This window comes from Kryptolebias marmoratus, linkage group LG20 (genome assembly GCF_001649575.2).
Source record: "Kryptolebias marmoratus isolate JLee-2015 linkage group LG20, ASM164957v2, whole genome shotgun sequence".
Lineage (NCBI taxonomy): Eukaryota > Metazoa > Chordata > Actinopteri > Cyprinodontiformes > Rivulidae > Kryptolebias > Kryptolebias marmoratus.
This window is the reverse complement of record NC_051449.1, coordinates 13,258,247-13,284,662: the sequence shown is the minus strand read 5'-3', so window position 1 is coordinate 13,284,662 and position 26,416 is coordinate 13,258,247. Positions and strand designations below refer to the sequence as shown.

The window sequence follows — 26,416 nt, the reverse complement described above, 5'->3', positions numbered from 1 at the left end:
ATAATCTGAGGGCTGCGCTGTGTGCCTTCTCACTCATCAGAAGCGAATGTGTGACAGCTGAGGAAATCTCCTCCGTCTGAGGGCTTTGATTTTGAAGACTCGGCTTTCTTCAGGAACAGGGGCGAAAAAGCAGGGCGACAGGCAGAGACGGGTCAGCTCTGTGAATCTGTCCTCTGTTCGAGCAGAGAGTGGGAGAGCCAGGCCCAGCACATTGATTATTAAACTTTTCCTCGCGTGACTCACTGTTGCCTTTGTGTAATTTCCACACTCTGACTCTACTACCCCCCCCTTCCCAAAACTACTTACTTCATGATACAAACAGAACTTTCCTGTTTCATTTCAATGTAAGCGAACAGGCATCCTTACCTTTACTGAAGCGTGTGCATAGAGCATGTCCTCTAGGCTGAAGTGGCAGCAGTGGTTGAGGTTGTTTCTGCAAAACTCCTGCACCAGCTGCAGGTTGTACAGACTGTCAGCCAGAGACATGGTCTCCTTGACGCAAATGTCTGCTCAGCCAGGGGAGGGGGGCCAACACACACGAGGGAGGGGTAACAGTAGGGCAGGAAGACAAGGAAAGATAAGACTCAGTTTATGTTTACAAAAGAATAGAGGGGAAATAACCCAACTCTCCAACTTGCAGTGGCAAATTTGAATCCCTTAAACCTCAGTGAGACTATTTCTGACTCCATTTTACAAAACTCCTTCCAGATGAGTCATCAGGATTCTTCCCCCCTGACGTTTAAGTACAGCAACGACAGCTCAGACATGTGCAGGATGTTCAACATGAGCGAACGGAGCAGAACCCGCCGGCAGAGCTTTACGGCAGCTAGTTTCTCTGGTGTGATGTCATCTTGAACTTTGCTGCACTTATTTCCTTCAGTTATTTTTAGGGCGAATCCCGCTGCAGGCGAGAAACCTCAACGAAGCCCAGCTCGCTCTCACATCTGGTTCGTGCATGTGAGCGCCGTGCGAGTCAAAAGCAAGCCGAGGAGTCTCAGGAAACCAACAAAAGAGTCGTTTATCTTTGAAAAAGAGCTGTTAGCTAGCTGCTCCTCTAACGGTTCTCTGTGACGTACAACTCGTGACCAATCACATCACAGCCCAGAGCATTTTTTAGAATCCAGGCAAACATCTCTTTGTTTTCTCTCTCTCTCTCTCACACACACACACACACACACAAACACACATACACAGAACCAGGTGTTCTTCATTATCCATTAAAAGTGAATACATAACTCAGATTAAAGGTCTTGAATTACTTAAAGGAATGCATATCACCCACTGCCTTTTATGCCAGAGGTTTAGATAAAGATCCACTTATGCTAAAAATGGCAGTCGTGGCTGCTTTGGACAAACCCTGAAAATAAAGTTATGCCTTATATCGAGAGATGTTTTGAGGATGACTCTCAGCTACCACCACATCAAATTGTAGCCCAGTATCTGTGAAATTGACTACATCATAGCCATTCTTGAGTTTTCTTATGTCAGTTGGCTGACGGTCATCTTCAATTGCTCCAAAAGTTGATCAGTTGTAAAAGTACATCCAGTGGTTATTTCCTGATAGTTTCCTTAAAATTCATTCGTTATTAGTGAGATATTTTGCTAACAGACAGAATTGATTCCAAATAGCTGATGGCACAATATTAAACAAAAATCTTGTGCGATCTATTAGGGCTCAGAATGAGGGCTGAGGATCGGTTTCAGCTACAACAAGACAGAATTTTAGCTCCCTGTGTACAAAATTTCCTGAGTTATAGCTATTTTTGTGTTTTCTTTTTAACGGTCAGTTGGCTGTGGCAGCCATCTTGAATTCAGTTGACTCCGAAAGTTAATCAGCTGTAGAGCAACATTTAAGGACTAATTTGAGCACGATTCATTAAAATCCGTCCAGTGTTTCAGGAGATATTTTGGTAACTGTCTGACACACAAACAGGCAGTAATAAGAGGTAGCTGTGGCAGAATGGAGAAAACCTCAGAAGACGAGAAATAATGAACCATAATTACATTCTTTGTCTTGAACAGTTTATTCAAATGTATTGTGGCAGTTAGGCAAAGACAGTGTCCATTGTGCGTCCTAAATAAGGCTGAAACCACCAGAAGTCATTTTTTCCTGCATGTATTTCTGAACTGCCTCCTGTCTTGTTTACTTTTATAGAATTGTCATAATAAGAGAAGGAGCAGACAAAAGTACACGACTGGTTACAGCTCATGCCTACCTTCCAGTCTGACGGCCTGCGGGCAGTAGAAGTGCAGCAGGGCAGTGAGGGCGCAGCCGTCTGTGTTATCCTTCAGCAGGTTCTCCACCAGGGGGAGCGACGGAACGCTCCTCTGAGCATGCTCCCTCCTGTACCGGGCCTGAAACCATGGCAACGGCACAAAGACATCACCTTCATGTTGCATCGAGGGTAAATGGTAAAAGATGGTAAATTTACAGCGCATCGACAACTGGTAGAAACACCAAAGCGTTTGCAGACACTCTTTCCACTGCATGCACACCTTTAACACAAGTCCAGGTGTTAATCGGAGGAATTTCAAGCTTGCGGCTGGAATAATGCATGCAGACAGTTAGTCACTGGCACACACTCAACAGAAATAAACTCCCTCTGAAAAAATACAATTAATTTTTCATAAAATAAAAAAAAAAAATCAAAATTCACTCTTTGACTGGTTGTGAAAAATAGTTAGCTCTGTAAAAACGATGAAGGGCAAAATGCAAGCTTGCAAAAACAACCCAAATTCTAAAAAAACTGTTGTGTAAAATGTGAATAATGACAGAATGTGATGATTTGCATGTCTCATAAACCCATATTTGTTTCACAGTGAAAGATTTCAAGAATCTGGAGACCTCTGAGCTCAAAGGACAAGGATGAAAGTCAGTATTGGGCAGGTTTAATGTTTGCTCTCAGAGGCCACTGCATTAATTTAAACTTTAGATATGTTTACTATATTCCATAGTGAATAAGACGTGGGCTTATGAGTTCTGCAAATCATTGCCTTCTATTTTTATTTACATTTTACACAACATCCTAGTTTTTTTTTTTTTAAAGCTGAGGTTGCAAATGTTTTGTATCATTTTATATTTTCCAAATCATCAATGGCACAAAAGCCTCTGCTGTGGTTCTGCAGCAGACAGTGCATGGGTTTCATGCTTAGATAATAATCTGCGCAATTGAATCCTGCCTATCTGTACGTTGTCTCTCTACCTGTAAAAACAATAAAAAAAAACACAGGAACAATACTACTACATTTCCCTTTGGGGCAGAAGCTGTCCCAGCTCGCCCATAAACACAAGTTTTATGATGTCTGCATTTTGCAACAGATACTTCAGCCACAGCAGCGTTCGCTGTCTGACAGCCAGCTCAGGCTGTGCACCGAACTGTGAGAACCAGTGTTACCCTTCGCTCCACTCCGTCCTCACTGCGTAACTCTTAATGCAGCTTATTCTTGTTCACAGCAGCCATTTTCAACTGATTTTCTGTTCACGATGCAGACAATGAAAAGGCAAAATCAAAGTAGAAAATGGGTTTCTATTAATAGGTTAAATTGTTTTTTTAAGGTTATCATACAGCTGTAATGTAGCTCTTAAAGGTAAAAGTTCTCTTTCTTGAAAGTTTTGTAAGTCCAATTGTTGCGTTTATGTGAAGATGAGGAACGGTTTTGGGAGGGTAGGTGTGAGGGTGGAGGACGTCGGACCAAACAATGATGGGGCTCGGGGCCACATGCAGTGATAAACAAGATAACAGAATCAGAAGGGAAGGCAGAGCAGGACTCATGGTGGGGTCGTTGAGGTGGTTTTCAAAATGGATGGACTTACAGGTACTAATCTCCAGTACCATTTGCTAGAAGACTGGATGGTGGATCATGATTGGATAAGAGGAGAGAGTGGGATAGAAATTAGGTCAACAGCAGGAAAAAAGGGCACTATTTCTGCACTCTCCTAAAACTTTACAAAACTTTAAGGTAGATAATCCTGCAGCTGTGTTCAGTCACCTTGCCTATATAGAGTATAAACTACACCAATGAGAACAAAAAAACAACAACTGATAAACATCCAGCTAGAAGTGAAATACATAATCAGAACCAAACCTTTCTAAAACAAACAGGTATTGATTTTCTACCTTTATTAGTATTAAGAAAATAACTTTGCTGTTTTCCCTGTAAGGGACTATAAGTAAAATCTGAAAAAGGTACCCATTAACAAAGAATTTCTCTCTCAAAATCAGAAAACGTGGCAGCCAAATATGCTTGCAAACAATTTCTTTTCTTTCTTTCTCAGTATCAATGTACTAACATTACCCAAAAACAGAAGCAAGACAAAGTAAAAATATGTAGAAAGCTGCACAGCATGAAACGTCAGAATGCATGTTGTGATTGGCTGTAGGCACTTAATGAATGTCTTTCTTGTCAGAAAGTAACATATGTACAGTGACGTGATTAACAAGGCGAATGCGAATGATTTTGCACATGTCCACAATAACATTATAACACTAAAAAGTTTGTAACAAACCTACTTTTACACCAAGACATAACCCCCGAAATGTAATATGTTTGGCTTTGTCTGTTGTTTACTATTCAGCAATAAAGTTAGGAGTTTCTTTGTTAATGGTGGTGTGCCTTTTATGGAGCATCTTATACATATAAAGGACAATTTCTTTATATATTACAGCACAAGATATGTATTAATGAGGCAAAATAACTGGAGTTTGCATCAAACCTAAACAGACTATTTGTAGTTTTTTTTTAGCTAAGAGCTTCTGCATGGTTGTACAAGAAAGAAATGTCAACACACTGATATACTCCTAAGTACAGTGATTTTATTTAGAAACAACAGTCTTAGAAAGGATGCTAATGTGCTAACTAGCTTTAGTGATCAGAAATGTTATGTTTGGGAAAGCTTGACCTAATGTTAGTTTAATATGAAACGTGTTGGATGAATTGATGCCCTGGTCCTTTAAAAGGTTTCTGAAACATGTGGTAAATTCACAAACTCAAACGTAGGATGTGATATTTTAGCTGAGCAGATTTCTATACTGCTGATTTATCCGATTCACTTCTGTCTGCAGCCCTTCCACTCTGGCGTGATGTGGTGCGAGCAGCTGCAGCACGATGAGCACAAACAATCTCAGTCTCTGCAAACAAAAACGAGCGACTGCCTCGTCATATGACCCAAAGTTAAAATCTTTTCACACCGTCCCAGAATAGATGAGACCAACGGAGATGTGTCTCGTGCTCATCCATCTGTGTGTGCATGCTGCAGAGGACCCTATGTGTGTGTTTTCTCCCCTCACTGTGTCCTAATCAGTGAATCAGAGTTCTGCTGAGGCTGACAGTACACAGAAAGAGCCATGTGACGAAGCATGAAGCAGCTGACTGATGCTGAGCGGCCATTTTTAAACTTGTTACATGTAAACAGTTAAATCTGTAACAACAAGTTTGCTCTGATTTTACAGACTGTAAGGACACGCACTCTTATTTTACTGTCATCTGCCCCAGTTTGAACTGACTTCAGAGGTCTGATAAAACTGAGTTATGAAACAAGAAGAAAACTGCTGAGCAGATCACGATGGTAAGAAGAAGAAATCATTCAGGAAATCTATGTCAAATTCAGTATCTCATACAATGTTTGGGATCTGCCAAAAAAAGAACTTTTCTTTGAGGCATACAACAACAACTAAAGTAAAAAAACACTTTGAATCTGTATTGATCGTACTTAATGTTCATTTTCTTTCTTAACATAATTCCAATTAAAAAGCTTCAGTTTGCAAAATGTAAGCCCCACATTTACAAACGCCCATGTGACTTAAATAAGTGTTATTTTAGACGCACAGCGAGACTTTGTAACCTTCAGATTCCTGATGCCTGATAAAGCTCCGTGCTGAAGCCTCACGGTTCAGTGAACAGAAGAGGACAGCGGCTGACTGCAGACGGACTTGTTGTGTTACGTAACTACGAGGCCTGCAGGAGGCCTGTCTGCCACTGCCTCTCCTCTGCTCCAGCTGCCATGTCTCCCTATCTCCAGTGACCCCTCCTTATGTCTCTTCTCGGCGTCTCCTCCTCCGATCTGTGCCAGTCTTTGTCTCCTCCTCCTTGTTTTTTTTGCAGCTGGTCTCATCTGCTCTCTGATCCAAAGAGCTCAGTTTACTGAGCTGTTTGTGTGTCTGAATGTGGACACCGATGTGACCTTGATTAAAAGTTTAAAATCCAACAATATAAACTCTTAATTAAGCGGAGAACAAGTCTGTTCCTACACATCATTTGTTGTGACGGATGGCAGTGTTTGCACTGGTGTGTGTGTGTATGTTCTTACTTTCTGTGTTGTGGTGTTTGACTCCTGAAGGGAAGCCTCTCTTAACTTCTGCTCTTCGATGAGAATGTCCCTCAGGTGTTCATTCATCTTGAGAGAGAGAGAGAAAAAAAAACAGAGAATATAAAAGTATGAGACACAAAGAGGGTGGCAGTGAGGTCAGGTTTCACACCAACATTTAGGGCAAACTGAGACTGAATAGAGGGTTTATTTCAGCAGAGAAACATGAACCTCAAAGAAAAACTTTTTATCCTCCTTTCAACTCAACAACTGCGCAAAACTATTTCTCTGTAGTATGATACATTAACTCGACTTTCATCTGAAACAAGAGGAAATACAGGCCTGACAACATTTTTTCTTACACAGCCTTTCTTGTTTTTAAGATTTTTGGCTTTTCTGTCTAAATTTTGGACTGAGGGTGCACAAGGTCCTATTATTACCCATTCCCAGCTCTGGTCTGCTCGGATGTTTTGGGGCTGCACATTAAAGCAAGAACCTCCGGTTTTGTTGTGTCTGTGAATAGCTCCTGAGTGTGTGCATCTTCAGGTCCCAAGTCTGAACAGCAAACATGCTTCTCTACTGCATATTTATCACTGAAAGGTGAAAAGCAGGCGATAATGTTTTGCCTGTGTTTATGTGTCTATCTGTAACCCCCCAAAAAAACCCCATAACCACTGATTTTAGTGAAACTTTCAGAAAATAATCATCACATGTACATCTACAATTGAATATTTTTTGGAGTCAACCTAATTCAAGATAGCTGATTCAGCTAATCAGCACTAGCAACTACAAAAAGTAGTGAAAACTCTCAAATTTCATGTAGTTGTAGCTGACAGTCCTCTACAACACATTCTCTGAGCCGGGGATCTCGTGATATTGCACAAGCTTGTGCATAACATCCTTTTCAAGGTTTGACCAAAACAACTATAAAACTGTCATTTCTCAGCATAAGGGATCTTACTCTAAAACTCTGTCATGAAAGACGCTGGGCAATATGCAGTCCTTCAAGGAATCATAGGCCTTTAATTTGTTCTTTCTTAGGCAGACGTTTGAGTCTCGTATCTCTTGGTAATCTCTTCGACTGAACATGGTGGCAGACTGTCAGTGCGTGAAATAAAAGATTGTAAAAAAAATGTGAAGAATGCTTCCGATTTGAGACAGCAGCACATACCTTTCCGGGTTTGGTTTCCCCACAGAAGTATGCCCCCGCACGTACCTTGTTGATCCAGGTGGTGATGGCGTCCTCGGTGTCGTACGGCAGCCCCTGGACCAGCCCGTCGCTGTGGATGGGTTCGGCAGATGAGTATCTGTTGATGCAGGACATCACCCTCTCCACGCTCACCATCTCCACTGTGTACGCCATCATCAGGGTGTCGATGAGCGCCAGATGGGAGCTCTGTGCACACGCACAAAAACAAACAGCTGTTAGGAAGGTGAACTGAAGCACAGATTCAGAATTTACTTTATATTTCCTTCTTTTTAGGAGCATCAATTAAAGCAGAAATCCTCTCATAGTCGTTCACTTTACGGGAGTGGTTTTATCAGCATCAACATCTACACAAAGCTTGACATTCTCCCGGCCTTTCTAAACCCATTCCAGACCGGTCAGACCAACGGACCTCCCCTTCCTTTTCCTGTCAGGTCTACTCAAAAACATTTACCCAAGTGAGTGAGTTGCTTACCTAAGGCTTTGGAGTATTAAAGCGTCAAACCAAACCAGGCGAACATTTAAAACCTAGCGCTTCATGATCCCAGTGACCCAACCTGACCCAAACACAGGCCTCTGTTCACACAGCGCCCAAAGCAACAGCAGGTGTGACCAAGTCCTCCCCCAAGAAAACCACCTAAAAGCTCAACCGCTTCGACTCTGAAGTGCTGGGATCGTCTCAGGCGCTGCCGATTCAAACAAACTGAAAGAGTGCAGATGTGAACGGGCTGCTGGAAACTAAATCTTTGCGGAAATGGGCGCTAGGATGCTTTAAAAGAGCTAGACCTCTTTACCTATAGGCTCAAATGAACCAAATTTTAGCTAAAATAATACTCTGAAAGTGTCACATCATTTAGGAAAGAAGAAAAGAAAGGCAGATACTGTATCTAGTTTCTGAAATTTGAAGCAAAACATGTTCAAGTGTCCTCTTAAATCAGTAAAGCATTTTAACAGTCATTAAAATAGCTGTTAAATGACAAATAAAAGCAGCTTTTTCCAGCTCGGGATGTAAAAAGCAAAACATTGTACAGAGTAAATGCAAACTATAAAAAGTGTAAGGTGATTTGTTTAATTTGACCTACAGTTTGTTACTGAATGCTGCAGCTGTGTTTGGCTCCTGTCTGACAGTGAACTGCTTATGAAACAATCTGCTGATGTTGTTTCCAGTTCATGCCGGCTCAGGATATTGCCAGATTTTTCACATTGTATGCATTCACCGTCTGGCTTACAGCTGTCTGACTGACGGACGGACGAACAGAGAAGAGGAGAGAGGCCGAGCAGCTCAGACTAAAGCTGGAGACCCTGAAATTAGGATTTCCACAGAAACCCACTAAGCTTCTCCTTCGATTAAAGCTCATTTGCATAAAACTCCCAAATCTTTCTCGGTGTTAAGAAGCTTGTGAAGGTGTCATGTGGGTCTGTTCAGATCTCTGGTCAGAGAAATTAGGTGAATTTAATGGGGAAAAAAAATACCAATCACTTGGCCTAATTCCTTCTTCTTTGAGGATTTTTTGTTAACATCAGTATACCACTAAAAAAAAATATGGTAGGCCTACATGTTGAGTTTTATAAAAATGGGAAAAGTAACAGAAAAGCTTTTTTTTTTTTTGCTAAACAGAAGGTAATTTTCAGTCATTTTTGGTAAAAGATTGATGTCTTTTTATTCTAAAAGCAGTATATTAGCAATTTCGGTAAAAAATAAACACATGACTGCCCCAGTTGACCATTTGGAGGAACATAAATACATATAATGTGATAAAAGTCTGAGCTTTAGAGGTCCTGTATTCTTTGGCTGATTTATGTTGGCACACACATTTCTGTTTGTGTTGCAATATTAGGATTTTAGGAACAAAAAGAGACAAAAAGTCTTTTGAAGTGAGGTTCACTGGGAAGGTTTTGGAGAATTGATATCTTACCTGTTCCAGAAAGCTCTAATGGCTAGTCCAAGCAGGGCAGAGACCCAAGTGGACTGCTGTTGAATTAAAGGGATAATCCGATCATTTTAGAAGAGATGTTCTGTAGTTAGTACCTTATCAGCCGTGACATCAGTTATAGAAAACAGAACATGAAGAAAAAGGCTAGGCTAATGAGTAGCTAAACATGCTCGTTTTTTAAAAATTGTTTTTCAGTTGTTTTTGGTTGAGAAAACGGCGACAAAGTCAACAAACAGTGTTTAATATTAGCTAATATAGCGTTCTTTCACACCGGTATGCCATTTTTGAAAAAAAGACTTGTAAGTCTAAAAAAACAATAAAAACCAGTCCCATGTTTTGGAAGCCATTAGCCTTTTGCTGCTTTCTTCATACTTTCTGCTTTGACTGATGTCACGGCTGAAACGGTACTATCTACTGATAACTATTTGACAGAACATCACTTCAAAAATGACCAGACAACCTCTTTAAAACAACTCCAACACTTCACAGGGGGGTGACACAAGAGCAAAACCTTTCAGGTTGGAGTTATTTTAAAACAGAAGCAACCTACTTTGTCAGTCTGCTAAGGATTTCAATCATTTTTCTGTAAACTGAGGCCATTCAAAAAGCTACCTGCAACAGGTAAGATATCAACCGTTCATAACTTTCCCACAGTACCCTTCTTCAAAAAACCTAAACTGTTGCTTTATTGACATTCATACAGAGGATAAAGACTGATAAGATAGAAAATTTTAAATGGCTGGGTGACATACTTGTACACATTAAGACTTTTTAATCAGATCCATCCTGTAACGTAATGTAATGTTTTTTGGGTGATGCTAAGGTCTTACATTTTAAGAAAGAAATGAAATTCAGCAGAAGAAGACAGAGTGGAGCTGGAGCTACTCACTTCTTTACACACTATAGAGAAAAGAGACACCACTGTTGACTCTACAGCATGGGTTTAAAAGCCATGTGCTGCCTATTATGCGTCCACAAAGACCTCTGGGGTGTGTGTGTGTGTGTGTGTGTGTGTGTGTGTATGCACGGAAGCAAGTCTAAAGTACCCCCAGGGACATACACGCCTTATAAGGCTGTGCAAATGGCATACGCTGGTCATAAAGAGTGGTTCAGGGCTGCAGCACACTCATGCACACCTCTAAAAGGAGCAGCCACTTCGCCGCTGCAAGGGTGTGGATGTGTCCCAAGACCTTCAAAGGCATCCATAGGAAGGCACGATGCAGCTGAGCAAACATAATCAAAGTGGCCACATTCTCCACCAACAACATGAGTTTCCACTATAAGAGCAGGACGGGATAACAAAGACCTACAAAGACCTACACCTACAGTGAAAATCTGTTCTATTGAGACGAGCGCAGGGAGGGGAGTTAGAGAGCAACTGTTCAAAACTGAAAATGTTTCACCTTCGTTCACCACATGAAGGTGAAACAGTGACGACGACACACACACACACACACACACACACACACCTCTCTGCAGACGTTCAGTTAGCGCCCCCGCTCAGCCTCATCACTTTTACATCTCTGCGTTTTTGCTTTTGCTTTTTTACGCCGAGCGAAGCAGGAAGGAGACCCAAACAGCAATGAGAAAGTAGATCTTGAAAAGGGACGATAAATCTCGCGCACGCTGCTGGAGGTCTGACACCTCCTTAGAGGCGTGTGTGAGTGAGAGCGTGCGCGCGAAGGAGGAGTAATGAGGGGTGTCATTTGTGCACCAGACGAGCCTGTGAGACCCCACCCTCCACACTGCTGCAGTAGTGCACATCACGTCTTCTCCTCTCCTTTCCTACAACCCTCCCTCCTCCCCCGTGAGCTCCACGTGTCTCCTCCTCCTCCACCTTTTTTTTTTTCCTTTTTTCCCCTCCTTTCCCCCTTTTTCCAGATGGGCATATTAATGAGTCCTTTTTCCACTTGTTCACTAACACACATCGCCGCCAAAAGGCTCTCGCCCTCTTCTTTAGCATCTTTCCTTCCACCTTTCCGCAGCTCTTCTCCCGTCAAACGTTTGTGTTTTGCTTTGTTCACATGTTCTTCTTTTCCTTTGCTCTGTTTTCCTGCTTCCATCCTGGATCACACCCAAATGGCAGCTCCTGAACTCCATCCCATTTCCCTCCCTTTTTTTTCTTCCCAATATTCATTCACCCTCTGACAGCCTGCCACACTCCTCCTCCTCCCTGACATGAGTGATTACTCTACAGCACAGCGTTTGGAAAACCATGAGCTCATCATATTCTCTGCAGATATACCACAAGGCAAAAAGAAAAGCCTTCTGCTCATTGAAACGATCCTGCTGACTGCACAAAAACACATCCTTCATCTGCTTTGGAGAACCAATCTAATGACTTGTTGGAGTTTAGAGGAGGATACAAAAGAAGATCAATGGGTTAGAAGGTCGATGGGCAAATGGCTTCATCTATATGATGCTAAAACTGTCACTAAATCACTGAAAATGCTCAAAGGTGAGTGGACAAACACTATTATAGGATGAATTATCACCCATCACTCTTTTCCGTGCCTGAATCAGTGAATGATGAGTACGATCAAACATGAAGGCTAAAAACGGCATTGACTTGATACTTTAAGTCATTTTCCAGAGCTGCAAAAATGGGACAGCGGATGAGCGGCGTTCGTAAAACACAGCAACAAAAGAGGACAAGTGGGGAAAAAAAAGGATGAAAGTTGTTGCAGGAGAAAGATTTTTGGTAAAATGAACATCTAGGTTGAAGAAACGGCCGCGATAACAAAGAAAAAAAAGAGACAAAGTGAGGGCAGCGAAAGGGGGGCGGAGGAAAGAGTTCACTGCAATGCAGACACCTTTTGGCGTCAGCAGAAGTGCCCCGTCTCCAGCCATCTGTGAGCTCGCAGAGCGTCTGCTGCCACACACTGATTCTCATTTCACGACTGAAACGCCACCGATGAATTAGTTCCGCCTTTTTCACTCGTTCATTAAAAGGTGACAGGATTGTATTAAGGCACAGAGCCTTTATTTGGGTGTCTGACATCTCTGATAACTCGGAGTCATCTTGATTGGCGCTCGATTTTTACGTCTCACTCAGATGTCAACGTCAGAAATGATTTCCTTGCGGCGTGAGCCGGGGCATGTTTGCATTTGCTGTCTGATGATACGGTGAGTAATGGGCCGACCTGTTATTAGAGGTTGTTTTGATCTCCAGAGAGCAGATCTGTGGGTACACACAGCTAAGTCGAGTAAATAGAGACGAACATAAGATTGATGTAACTCACTCATTTCTAAGGAGATAAACACAGCCAGGTCATTAACAAATAAAGAGTTTAAACAGTAACATTGTTTGCTAACAGAAAGAACAGATGATTTATTTGATTATTCATTGAAAGAAATACTGCTGGGAGTGGTTACATTTCTCTTCTTTGTGTTTAGATCATTTTGTACATTATAGATTTGGACTGATTGCTGGAATCTGAAGGATTTTACAGGTTTTTGCTCCAGTTTTTACACCTCCACGTGGCAAATAATGGTGAGATCTGAATCGAGCGCTTGTATTTTACACATAAATCTCCATGGTTACCAATATATACCAGTACTGAAAACATAAATACAAACATATTAAGCGTGGGACAAAACATGCAAACAGAAAATGTGGATTATGACTAAATCTTCATTTTACAAATTAAAATCCACAAAGAAATCAAGTGAAATACTGAGGATTTAGCCCGCTGCGCTCGGTTGCTCACCATGTGTATGGGCATGCTGGTCAGATCTCTCTCGGTGACCAGCCTGTCCTGGTCAGTGACGTACAGGCCTTTCTGTGCCAGGGCCTGAATGACAGCGTTGTGTCCCAGCAGAGGTTTGACAGCATCACTGCGGAGGATCAGGCTTCCTGCGCGGCAGTACAGCTCTGCAGACTGAAGCAGGCAGGCGACCGGAGGCTTCAGGTGCTCCTGGTTGTACTGGTCCGTGTAGAAGGGCTCCACCAGCTCCTCTGGTACAGCATCTGAAGCAGACAAAAAGGAAAACCACTTTGTTTTCAGTGGTTTTTATCATTACTGGTGTTGCTGTGCTTTTAGAGATTAAAGCTCAGAGTTCAACTTTCAGCTACAACCCACTAAAACACTTGTTACACTCAAAGAATCTCACTGACAATGTAAAACATCCTAAACAATTTCTGTTAAAAAGTCCTTTTTAGAAAATAATAGGCTATATAAACTTGTAAAATATAAAAAATGGGGGATTTGCCTGTGTTTACCTTGTAAACATGTGTGTTAGTGAAGATATAAAGGGCAGCATGAAGCTCCTAATCTTGTTAACTTATCCAGCAAATCTGATTTGAAAATAGACACACACGCTCACACATTCAGATGTGCTTCCACCGTTTCAGAAGACATTCAATAAGTTTGTCTGACCAGTCTGACCCTCTTAAACAAAAACAAAACAACTTCAAATTAAGTATTAGAAATCTTGATATTGTAAAATAAATAGGAAAGTTAAAACATGGTATTTGCTGCAATTTTACCCGTTTACAGAAATTATTGTTTCTGTTTTTGACTAATATAGGTCAAAACTTATCTTTGCTCTGTGAGGTCACAGGTTTGCACAAACAAAGTAAGATAAAAAAACTACTTGAGTATTTTTTTGAGCTGAGAATTACATATCTCTATCATTAGTTCACAGGCAGTATGTTTAATATGTTAACAGTATCATTGTTAAACTATATCAAACAAAGCTAACTATGCTGCAAAGGGGGAAAGCACTGAAACAGAAATACACTGGAATGGCCACTGACAGCGTTAGGTGAGATTTGCCATCGCCATCTTGCCAGGTGCTACACATATGTCAGCAATATTAGAAAAACCTGCAGTGTAGGATTTTCTTTTTTTTTTTAATAGTGTGCTGACAATATTCTATAATCTAAACCAGGTGTGAACATCAAGGCCAGTGAGAGTTTGTTGGGTTGACCAAATATATTAACATGCAGAACAAGAATGCATTGCACTTTAAATATAATGGTCTATGAGTTATTGCAGTCCTTTGCAATCCTGATACTGCCTCACTGATATTAAGAAGACAATAAATTTGCGATATAATGTGCAGACCTGTAACTCATATTACTACTGTTTACATGTAAACGTCACATGTTGTTAACACCGTGTGTGCTGTATGTTGTCATCAGTCCAAAAATGCTTAGAAATTTGCTCTATTTCACTTAAATAAACATATATCATGCATATTGTGCAAACAGAGGAGAAGAGTATTCGGTAATGAGCCTCCCATCAAGCTCAGTCGAGTGTTATTGAGAGCAAAATGCCACACACTACCAATACCAGAATAAAATTACCAAGTGCTGTAATTATTCTAGCCAGACCAGCACATAACTGTAATTTAAGTAATTTAGTACTCTGCATGTCTGCTTAGTCTGACTTGATATGAATAACATGGATGACTGAACTTTTGTTCAGGCTATACACTAATTCAGTATTATTTATTGTTAATTTTAATCATAAAATAGGAAAAACAGGTTGGTAGATTAATGAGATATAGTGATCACAGCAGTCTATTCTAGAGAGCGACAGCTTGCATTAGACTAGTATTTCCAAAGAAAAACATAACTTGAACATAATACGTTCTTTGAAATGCAGTTTCCAACAATTACAGCAATTAATGGCGAAACATTGGCCTCCTTGGCTGAGTTTAGTTGTTTTTCTCCAGAAAAACTAAACTGATGCTATTCTGGCAGTAACTAAGGATGCCCACGTAGCACCTGGCAAGATGGCAGCAGAAATTCTTGCCTCGTTAGCACAGACCAGGCTGTGGTTAGCCATTCCAGTGTATTTTTGTTTCAGTGGGGGAAAAGACACTCACAAGGGTCTTCCAATGTCTCTGCCTGAAAAAATACTTTTATAAAGCATCTGAAAACATGCAACAAATGTAAGCTTTATGCTGGCACACCAGAACAAGTCTTTCTCTGACTGGGTATTTTAGCTGATGAAATGATGTTATACATGACAGGTGAAGGCAACAGACTTTATTATTTGGCCCTTTGAGTCTTTAATCTAAATCAAAATGGCTGTCTGGCAAAAGAAAAAGGTTGTCCACCCTTTTCCTAACCCTACTCTTGAACTAAGTCTAAACTAAAATTGTTGCAAAGATTTAGTTTTTGTCCCCAAAAACAAAGGGGAGTCCCCACAAGGTATGTAAGAAAAACAGCCACCCACATGGAAAACCTCCTCTTTTTTAACCACAGGTTGTGACTCAGCCTTCAAGGATACCACTTATAAATGATATACAAAGAAAAGCAGGCCCTTATATCTCATGAGGGTCACTTATGAGCAATATTCCTGTGAAGTAATGTCTATGTGTGAGTGTGTAGTGACACACTTGTGCTCCTGTATGAGTGTGTATTCCTGGAGTCATTTCCTCTCTGCCTGTCTCTGAATCACCGAGGAAAACAAAGGAATCCAACATAAAGGTTCAGCTTTTCACCCCCCAAAAAAACAAGCTCTGAGTGCACACAGAAATTAAACTGCCTCATAAATCAAACAACAAGGATTGGTTCTGAAAAGAAAAAAACGAAAAAAAAAAAAAAAAACATTTCTTGTGATTAAACCTCGGCAGTTTACCAGAGGCTGTGGTTAGACCAGCTTCCCCATGCACTCACGCTGGCTGATGAAAGGAGGTATTTAAAGCACCAGGCAGATGTTTAACGGTTTCACGAAAAGCCCTTTAGCATCAAGTCATAACTTTTTAAACTGGTCCAACGTCTTTCACCGTGCACAGTCTAACGTGGATCAGTAACTTCATACTGTAACTTGAATAAAACTACTTCAAAACCAGCAAGATAAGACATGACACAACAGCGCAGAAAGCAGCTCTTTTGTGGAGTTCAGGAAAGTCTGCCTCGTGTCGTTTGTGTTGGCCATCAAAGAGGAAACGGACAGGAAGTAGCTGCCACAGGAAGCGCAGGCATGAAGAAGACGGCTCCTCTGGAGACCCCCTCAAACGCGGCTCGGCGCACACAAGCTAACTGCTCTTTGTTTAAACAGAATGCAAACATAACATTACCAGCTAATTTTAGTTTCACACGAATTCTCACACGAATCACTTTAATCTGCCATTGCGGACTGCTACGTGGGAGCAACTGAAATAACATGCGAACGCAACGCTGACAACTCAATAACAAACATTTCCTATTCACAATGCAAGCTGAGATGCCACACCTTTACCATTTCAGAGCACCTTGTGAACATAAACCTAGTCTCAAGTCATTAAATATTAGAACATATTAGAGAATATTAGAGTTCAGGTATGGAGATACATTAATGTACATGTGACCGATAAGCTTTGAAACTTGTGAAAGCAACAATAAAGCTATATAAAAAGCACTGAAAACATTTTGGAACAGCACGCTGGAATCTTAATATCTCCCTTTTTTCAGTAAGATAATAAACTCCGTCCGTTTCGAATGGCAGCCTGTTGCACAGCCTCTGGTCAGATTGTGTGTTTCTTTGCATCTACTTGAAATATTCAGCTGAAGTGATTTCTGGTGGCGTCTTTGCCTCTTTATAAACACCTGGTGCAATGGGTAACCATGGCGATGGTAGAATTACTCACAGGAGCAGCCGATTGAGTTTTACAAAGCCGCTCACGCAGAACGGAAGATCCTGGAGAACCGGGAAGAAGGAACAGCGGGAAAATCAAGGATGTTTATTTTATGTGTTTCACTGGGAATGTAGGAGCACATTACGGACCGCAGACAGAGTGGTAAGAGTAAAGCAGGATGGACTGGAGTGCATACCATGAACTGACGGTGTAACCATGAGCACAAGACAGTGAGAGGGAATCTCTGTACCCCGAGCACTGAGCTGCTATCTGTGAGTTTTTGTCCATATTATCAAAGCTCACCTGTGTTATTTTAGTCACAGTTGTTGCCAGGTGACAGACATAATACCACAATGCATTCATACTGATCTCAACTATAATTCCAGCCTTAAAACAGTTAGAATATGTACCGCATGCCCATTTACTCTGTTCAGGGTCTCCGGGGCTCATACCTATCCCAGCATTCATTTGGCATAAAGGCAGGGTACATCCTGAACCTGTTGCCAGTATCTATGTACTGATGTAGATATTAGACGTGTCAGACCTATAGGATAGTTGCAAGAGTAATTTGTACTGATCCAATATGATTTGTGGAAATTATGCAATAGAAAATGACCAACCGATCCTAAACACTGCTCCAAAATGTGTCCTTTTTGTACCAGCTTTGAAAGAACCAATTATTAGTTCATTCTCATAGGACAGATGTTAACCTGTGTAGACAGAGAGGCCTAAATACAGCTGCTATGTCTGCAGTTTTTTACCTGACATCTGGCACACAATGAATCCCACCGCTGCCACCAAATTGTCATGGCCAAAAAAAATAAGGGAGACAGGAAGACCCAGCTTGTTTATTTTTAAATAATTTATGGCAAAATGGATGCCAAGGATGAGACAAATCCAAACAGCAGAATGTGTCTAACCTAAGACTGTAAGACAATGGCTTTTAAACAAGCTCAGAAGAAAAAAAAAAGAGGTGGCCACCAGCAGTTTCGCCTTCGCTGGAAGGTTATATGACTTGAAGGGACATCAGACGTGCTTTACACATGACACCTAATGAAGACATCTTAGATGACCTTTCATTGAATCTTATCTTCCCTAACAGTATTCAGATCAGTTCTGCAGGTATTACAACAACATGGTACTGTGGAGTCCAGAACTGTCAACCACTGTAAACACAAACCAAATGAAACCCTAACTATTAAAATGATTTATTTCCCATCTTCATTGCTTCATTAAAAGACCCGACAGTCTTTCTGATAAAGGGAAGAAGATTTAAGGATGAACTCAGCTGCCATGTACTGTATTTACAAGGTTCTGTTAAATGAAAAGGTGATGCAAATAAGCCTCTGCTCCTGACATGTACGTATTGTCAGAAAGCAAAGATTTCTCAGTTTCGACAACGGTTGTGTTGAATGAAACAGGCTTTAACTGAGCTGCAGAGCATCTTGTTGTGTTTGCGCTTGTTTCAGCTGCTGAATGCGTTCCCGATGAGCGCCGTGCCTCAGCAGGCCGCGTGTAGAGGATTCTCACAGCTTTTATACTGAAAACAGCCTGCTGCTGCTGCTGCTGCCACAAACAACACTTTCTGCACTTAAAGTGGTCAAAGAGATGCAGATATTTTTAATCTAATGTTTTCACGTTCGCTTTCTGAAATCCAACCATTTAAGGGCACCAGCTGGTTCAGGGAGAGGACAGAAAAGCTGCTGCTGATGACCTGTGCTGCTGATGCAGGTTACAATCAGTGTCACGTCCAGAGTCCGGGCAGAATCCGGGTCGTCTCTGTGCTTAAAACTGTTAGGACTCGATCTGAATGGTGGCTCAGAGTACTGGTTTACAACCCAGTGACAGGCTGCGACTTAAACGACTCAGAGTTTCTGCGGCGCACCATCAAGACTGATTAAATAATTCACATTACACCATGACAACATCTTGACCTCTCCGTTTAAATCGAAATGGACCCCCCCCGCAGTTTGTCAAAGGTAATTTTTTTTAGCATCAGGTCTGATTTACACACTGCAGACGTGATTCCAAGTGACTGCGTTTAAACTGAACCAATCAAAGAAGGATAATTACACGAATCAGTCACACAAAATGCAAAAATCAAAACCTCTCTTTTAGTATTTCAAAGCAACAGTTATTAGAAGATGTAGGTATAATAGAAGACACAGAAGGATGAATCTTTAGAATCAAAAAGTCTTTCCTCTTCTTCCTCCTCCCGTTTAAAATGAAAACGATTAACTGCTGCCAAATTAATAAATAAATTGTGCTTACTGCGAAGGAAAACCAGGTGCATAATAAAAAGTCACATGCACAAACTTTGAGCAGCCGAGCAGATTCAAGCCCGTCAGTCCTATCTAGGCCAGACCGAGGGCTCTGAGGACTGCTCATGAATCGGGCCACAGTCCTGGGAGCTGAAAGTGTGTCAGCGCCGGGCCGGGGCCAAAACAAAGCAGCGGCAGTCCACGGCAACAAGACGAGTCCCTCAGAATCGAGCTTCTTTTTTCCGCAGTTTCGTGCTCTCAGGGGCGGAAAAACAGAGCAGCCTGGCAGACGGCGCTCAGCAGATACAGTATGTGAAGCTGCAGCTTAAAAAAAAAAAAATCATCTCTGGACTCAAAAAGGGAAAATGTTGAAGTCTTGATGGCACCAGACACAGAATGACCACCAACCGAGCAGATAAAATCTAAACATTAACAAACAAATCAGTGTTGATCTCAGACAGCCTAACTGTGTTAAAGCTAAAGTGAAGTACAGTTTTTAAACTCTTAGGAAATATTTTCAAGAGGTCACATTGGGCTCCTCAAAAAAAAAAAAAAAACTTTTAAAGCCTATAATGTTCATCAGTTATTTTGTAACAAAACATTTTTAAGATGTCAATTCGGGTTTCGAGAAATCAAGGAAACTCAAAGGAGAAGCTAGAATAGTTTTGCCCGTGTGTGTCTGTGTGTTTGTCTGTTAGCAAAATGTCTTTTGAATCACAGAACAGGTTTATAGAAAGTAATGACTGGACGTACATTTCGGAGTCAACCCCGTTCCTTAAATTACACAGGATGGCTGTACCTCAGGGTATTTCACACATACTGAGCTAAAAGCTGGCGTGGTAGTAGCTGGGAGTCATTCACAACTCACCATCCAAGAACTGGTGCACTGAAAAAAAAAAACCTTTGTTTGCCTCAATCCGTTAGGCTAATGCAAAATTAGGTTTTTAAAATGTATCTCAAAAAATCTGTACTTAAGAATGAAATAAAACGGGAATTTTAACCCAGCAAGTGTTATTTGCACAATTCTTGACATATATATTTTTTTTATTTTAAATGTGTTGTTTCGCATGAACTGATTGTAATATTTTAATTTCATGTGGGGACCCCAGGAAGAGCAGTCTCTGCATTTAGTACAGACTAATGGGGATCCTTAAATAAACAAATAAACAAATAGTCCTAGAGCTAACAGGTCAGGTGAGATATCATTTGAGTTTGCACAGGTTTGTATGGCTTCAACGCCATCGATTTAGCATTCCTTAACATAAACAAATCTTGCATTCCTTCAAGAAATCTTGAATGTTTTTAAAAATTATTTGCTCTAAATAAGACAAACAGACTATATATAAACATATATGTACATATATGATCTTCTTTTGACTTTATGTCAGGCGTTAAACCTGAAACCTCTTATTTCTTAACATTAGTTATGCTGGTTGCAGTCAGACAACTACCTGTTGTCTGTGCATGTGTAAGAGTCAGATGTCAAGTTTTTTTTAAAAAACAAAGTGTCATGGAGTCAAGACTTGAAAGAGGAGTAAAGTGATAATAAAACTTTTCACCTTTTATAGCCTAATAATGACTGGAGCAGAAATGAAGTTTGTGCGTCACGTCACCACGTGACGCCGCTCCCAGAAACTCCTTTATTCTCACACGTTGGATGATAATTAGCCTTGTTTTGGTTGTTTTTTTCCCCTACCTATCTGATCCCATGTGAAGGCGCTCCACCTACCCGAGCCGAACGCCTTGGCCACCAGCCACGTCAGGCTGCAGCAGATCTTGGCCCTGGTGAAGTCGTAGTGGTCGAAGCTCCTGATGGCGGGGACGATGAAGGTCCGTCTCATCCCTCTGTCATCTGCCGCATCTCCCATCGTCCCTGTGTGTGTGTGTGTGTGTGTGTGCGTGTGTGTGCGCGCGCGCTGGAGGCTCGCTCAGCCGGAGGAGCTCCTCCTGAATGCGGATGACATCGCGTCCAGAGGAATTCAGAGCAGTAAAAAAAAAAAGAGAAAAAGAAAAAAAATGTCCCCACTTCTGCTGACAAGAGTAAATAAATAAATAGGAAGTCAAATACTAATAATACCAGGAGGGAGATGAATAAATGAGTCAAACTTTAGAAGCAGCCTCGGTTAAATGAGCACCATCTTCTGTTTTATGTCCTTCTGCTTCAGCAGGGCGCAGTTTGTCCTCCCAGATTTCCCCTGTTCCCGGACATTTTTTTACCCAAAGGCTGTCCGACATAACGGAGCAGCAGGAGGAAAGCTACGGTCCGGCACCGGAGGACGGTCCGGCGGTCACAATAAGCAAGCTGTTCGGGTCCATGTCCTCCTCTTTTTTTTTACACCCCCCCTTTTTCCTAACTGTTTTCCTCTCCGCGGCGCGGCGCGCTGGCTCCTCTGCGCTTTTCCTGCCGCACTGAGCAGAGGATGGAGCGCAGCGCGCATGCGCGATCCACCCACCTCCGGCCCTCTGAATCCTGACAGGAGTGACCCACAATCAGGCGGTCTGAGGAGGGGGGGAGTTCGGGCCCAGGACCGGCTCCTGACCCGGGCCCAGGTGCTGAAAGTCAAAGACGTGTTCTCCTAACGCTGTGGTTTAAAAAGACTTTATATTGATCAACATTCAGTTCAAGTTTGGCAACATTTTACACAGAAAGTGGAAGTCTCCCCAAAACGTGTATTTTTCTTCTTAAAATACTCCCAAAACTTAGTGGTAATTATGTGTTTATCTTGGCAAAAAGTTCCCTAATAAAATTCTATGTTGTGTTCACTTATAGATCCATCAATAAATGCTATAGCTAAAAGTAGCAGAACACTAGCTAAAAGCTAAAAGTAGCATAAGAGGCAAAAATACAGCAAGAGAAGCAGATTCCAACCATGCTTCTAAGGGAAAAAGATTTGTAAATAATGTTAAACATTTTGAAAAATATAAACTAAAAGTAATAGTCCTCGTCTCCTGAATGAGCTGCACATTTTGATATTTGAATAGCTAAAATAATACATTATGGGCAGAAACTACTTTCTGAATGTTGACTCAACATTCACGCTATTTTGCTTTAATATTAACAATCCGTTTTATTGCCTTTTCTCTTGGTGTATGTTGCTGCAGAGCTTATCACTTCCTGCCTGAAACCTATTTCAGGTCCGAAAAGGACACGTTACTGGTCCAAAGATCAGGGTCAGGACCCCACTGTGGATTGGGACAAACCAGCGGAGGGTGTCTTCAGATGAGCTCCAGAGATTATTCTAAAATACTCTCATTTTGTCTTTTTCCAACAATAATGTTTTTGTACTTCAACTGTTTGAGTCACAAGTTTCTGCCACTGTTATTTAGTGTGTCAGGAGCTAAAATTAATTAAGATCATGTCTAAAATGAAGGAGTAAAAGCTGCTGCTCAGGAACATGTGTTCTCCATTGTGGTACCTGAAAGAAAGCACCTGGAAGTCATAGATCCTTTGGGGTATGTGGACTGTGTCAGGAGCACGGAGCTTTAAGATGAAGACGCTGAGCAGTGACAGCTGTCCGCGTTCTGCTCTGGTAGTTTCTTCTGCTCAAACAAATACCTCAATATAGAGTTCTGAAGCTTTGTTAAACAAAAAAAATGTCTAAAATGTGGTGTAGTAGTAGCTGAGAGTCATCCTCGACACGTAAGTGTAAGAAGATCTTAGTGTAGACCTTTAATTTAAAAATGACTTTAATTGCAAGAAAATCACCACAACTAACAGTTTAGAGTCATTACTGAGTCAGACTGGTCCACTTTAAGGTCACATCAGCATCAAAACGTTCACAGGCTCTTACAGTGTAAACATTTAATTAAACATATAGTTTGTAAAAATACTCTCCCTCCCAAACCCATGTGTGAGTCTGCATTTCATGATGATCCTGTGCAGGGAGATGAGGAGTAGCACAACAGCGCTCCCTGCTGGTCATAGACAGTTCCTACAGCTGAGGGAAACACGACGTGTACTTCAGGTTTCAGTCAGTAGGTGGCAGTCTTCGGCTAACTATAAAGTGAAGCGCCTCGGTGACTTCTTCTCATGCTTGCTTTGTGTAGAATTTGTCTATTTTATTGAATTTCCCCACTCCAAGTTCAAGTCCAGTAAAGTCATGTGGAGAGAGCACCCAGACTTTTACACCTTAGTGTTCAGAAAACATCTTTTTTTTTCTTCTTCTTCTTTTACAGAACCCTGATCCCAGAAATCACAGAATGAATATTTTAATTGTCGCTCATTGACCCATCGCTGTTTGCATTTCTGCCCAGATCCACAGTCATTGTGGAGTCATTGCCGATCATGATGTACTTTGCGTTCTCAATGTGGATGTTGGGCTGTGGGGCCCACAGAGGCGGCACACCGGAGCCCAGGCGGAGATGTTGCTCTGTGTAAAGGCTCAGCCTCTCAGCTTCCTGCTTTAAACGGTTCAGTCTTTTCACTCTCTGCTCCTCGGTCCAGATCCTTCGCTGTGCTTCGATCCTCGCCGGGGAAAGCGTCTTCTGGATTTTCCTCATGAAGCTCTTCCTCTCGTCCAGCGGCACCAGGGTCTGCAGGACTCTGGGGACCTCCTGCCTGGGCATGCAGTTGTCCAGCGGCAGCAGAGGGATGACGGTGTTGTACTTGTGCACCTTGTTGATGGAGTTGATCAGGGCGATGTTTGTCTTCACCTCCAGCATTTTGGTGTTGAAGTTGCGGGTGAGGAGCAGGAAGGTGTAGGCCGAGTTGTCGATGGCGTCCTCCACGCATTTCAGGGCGCTCTTTCCAGGGACGGCGAATTCCTCGGAGAAAGTTGCGCCTTCGCTGCCGATGACCGTTTCCAGTTTGGCCTTCATGGTCTCGGCCAGTTCTTCGTCCTCTGGAGCGTGCAAGATGACAAAGGCGTAAAAGACTTCCTCGTCCTCCTCTCCTGTGCCGTGAAGGTTTTTCAGAACAGGGGTCTTGGGTAGAGAGATGTGCTGTGGCGACGGTAGGGTAAACGTCCCAGTGCTTGGTTGGGTTGGGCTCTCGCTCTGGCTGATGCGACTGTGCAGCTTACAGCTCATCGATTCTAACGTTTCGTCAGTTTTGGAGTCTTTGTTCGCTCCAAACAGAGAAGACTGGTTGGATTTGTGCTCGGGCTCAGCGGATGGAGGCTGCCCAGGTACAGTTTTTGCTTCATGTTCACTTGAAAGAACGGAAGGGTTCAGCGTAGGGCTTCCTGATGCTTCTGGAGCTCTTTTGTCCCCTTGATAGGAAACGGTTGGAGGAACACTTATCTCCAGATGAGTCGGGTATGAGGGCTCCGAGAGACTCTCCAGCAGAGGGCTGGGAAAGTAGCGGATGCTTGATGACTCATCCTGAAACACTTTTAAGGTTGCTTTTTTGTCATATAGGCTCGTGTTTGGATCAAGGGAACTTTCAGATTTGAGGTCAGTGGAGCCCATCCACTCTGCAAACTGAGGCCCGCACACAACTTTAGCCTCCTCTACAAGCTGATGATAATCCAGAGAACCGCAGCTGTTGGTCCTGAAGCAGTCACTGGAAAGGGCTCTTCTGTAAGCCAGGTTTCTCAGGGACACCTCACACAGCCTCTGCTCCGACAAAACTTTAAATATCCGAGCCAGCGACGACAAGCTCTCTCCGCTCTGCTCCCGAAACCGTCCACAGTGAGCCCCGAAATCCTCTAATTTACCTCCGCTTGCGTGCCCGCTGGCCACCAGATGTTTAGCGACGGGGTTGTCCCTGAGCATCTGGAGTTTCTCCAGGGCCTGCTCCCCTCTCCGGAGGATGATCAGACACAGGGCCTGAACGAGGCCGTCTTCGGGAGCGTCACCCAGCTGGATAACCAAGCTTATCAGACGCTCTGACGGCGCCTTCACCAGGACGTCAAAGGCCTCTCCCAGCCCCGTGCCCTGATCTTCCCACCCAGCGTGACTCATTTTCAGCCTTGGCTTGCCAAACAACCCTTCGGCAGTTGAAAGAAATCAGTGCGACGGCATGCGACTTTCCAACACTATCCTCAGATCTTCAAAAACTGGAGCTGTTGAGGAGAGGGGCACACAGTTTCATGGATATTCTTGTTTCTTTACATGAAAACACAAATGTTAACAATTATGGCACACAAAAAGGCAACTGTGCGTCCATTCGATTCACGCATTTCACCTGATTTGCCGCTCTGGCAGTCACCCACCGGCATGTTTGAAAGCAGCCATGATAACAGACTCAGTGTGTTTGCTTCCAGCTGAAATAAGGAAGTCTGTCATATTGAAGCTTTCAGCTCAGTTTCACTTGCAGAAAACCCTTTTGTTCAGTAAAAAAACCCTCGGTGCACATTTCTCAGGACTTTTCAGAACGCCACTGGGTTTCTAAAAAGTTTTTGGACTCCTCGAAAAACTTCTGGAGCTCAGCTGAGCTTGACTCGTACCTGTTCCAGCTGCAGGCCTCTGCTAGCTCTGTCACTAAAAAGCCATGACGTCACGGGCTGTGAGCTACGGAGCTCCAGGAGGGACAAAAAGCTAGAGGCAGGCTAAATTAAAGGCCTAGCATTCCTTGAAGGGATGCCTTTCCTTCTTTTAGGCGAAGACCATCGTATGTGAAGAAATGACAGAGTTGTCGCCATTTTGGTCCAACCTTAAAAATAACTTTAAGCACAATCTGATGCGATGTCACGAGATGTTGCGCTCAGAGTAATTGTTGTGAATGACTCTCAGCTACTACCTCATCAACTTTTAGCTCAACATATTATAGCCATTTTTGTATTGGCTAACGTCTATTAGTTGTGGCAGCCATCTTAAATCAGACTGACTCCAACGGGGAATCAGTTGTACACTGAAAAATCACTTCCTGGATATTTCAATAAAATCTATAATGACAAAATTTTAAACAGAGGTTGTACAATCTGTTAGTGCTCAGAATATGTGCTGGGGATCAGTGTCAGCTACTACCACCCCGAACTTTAGGTCCACATCTGGAAAACTGACTGAGCAATAGCATTTTTTGTGTTCGTTTTTTTTTTTGTGCATGTGCTTTTCAGCCATATTGAGTGGATTGGTTCCAAAATTTAACAAGTTGTAGGTGTACATCTAATGATTTCTTTCTGAGAGCTTGTCTAAAATCCGTTGAGTGGTTCGCGAGATATTTTGGGAACAGACACGCCTGTGCCTTTTGGCAAGC

The 26,416-nt window shown here is 42.3% G+C and overlaps 2 protein-coding genes across 5 annotated transcripts in view; both read right to left on the bottom strand.

The window, feature by feature from the left end:
- Positions 1 to 21,676, bottom strand: part of camsap2b (calmodulin regulated spectrin-associated protein family, member 2b) — a 30,998-nt gene extending 9,322 nt beyond the window's left edge. For 2 of the 3 annotated variants that reach the window (XM_017422269.3, XM_037982068.1), the window contains exons 1-7: positions 21,008 to 21,676; positions 13,156 to 13,415; positions 7,521 to 7,700; positions 6,308 to 6,394; positions 3,815 to 3,847; positions 2,217 to 2,355; positions 367 to 506 (exon numbers count right to left, since the gene is read on the bottom strand). In XM_017422269.3, the coding sequence (XP_017277758.1) occupies positions 367 to 506; positions 2,217 to 2,355; positions 3,815 to 3,847; positions 6,308 to 6,394; positions 7,521 to 7,700; positions 13,156 to 13,415; positions 21,008 to 21,146 (978 nt within the window). In that variant the 5' untranslated portion in view covers positions 21,147 to 21,676. The remainder of the gene's footprint in view (positions 1 to 366; positions 507 to 2,216; positions 2,356 to 3,814; positions 3,848 to 6,307; positions 6,395 to 7,520; positions 7,701 to 13,155; positions 13,416 to 21,007) is intronic. The other variant, XM_017422270.3, reaches the window with a different exon arrangement.
- Positions 21,677 to 22,947: 1,271 nt separating this feature from the next.
- ticam1 (toll-like receptor adaptor molecule 1) lies at positions 22,948 to 25,711 on the bottom strand. Of its 2 annotated transcripts, none has more exons than XM_017422159.3 (2): positions 25,406 to 25,711; positions 22,948 to 25,283 (listed from the first exon to the last, which is right to left on the bottom strand). In XM_017422159.3, the coding sequence occupies exon 2, from the start codon at positions 25,180 to 25,182 to the stop codon at positions 23,488 to 23,490; it is 1,695 nt and encodes a 564-aa protein (XP_017277648.1). In that variant the 5' UTR covers positions 25,183 to 25,283; positions 25,406 to 25,711; the 3' UTR covers positions 22,948 to 23,487. The 2 variants fall into 2 exon arrangements, with proteins under 2 accessions (XP_017277648.1, XP_024862983.1); XM_025007215.2 differs by having other exon boundaries at positions 25,434 to 25,711.
- Positions 25,712 to 26,416: the final 705 nt, after the last annotated feature.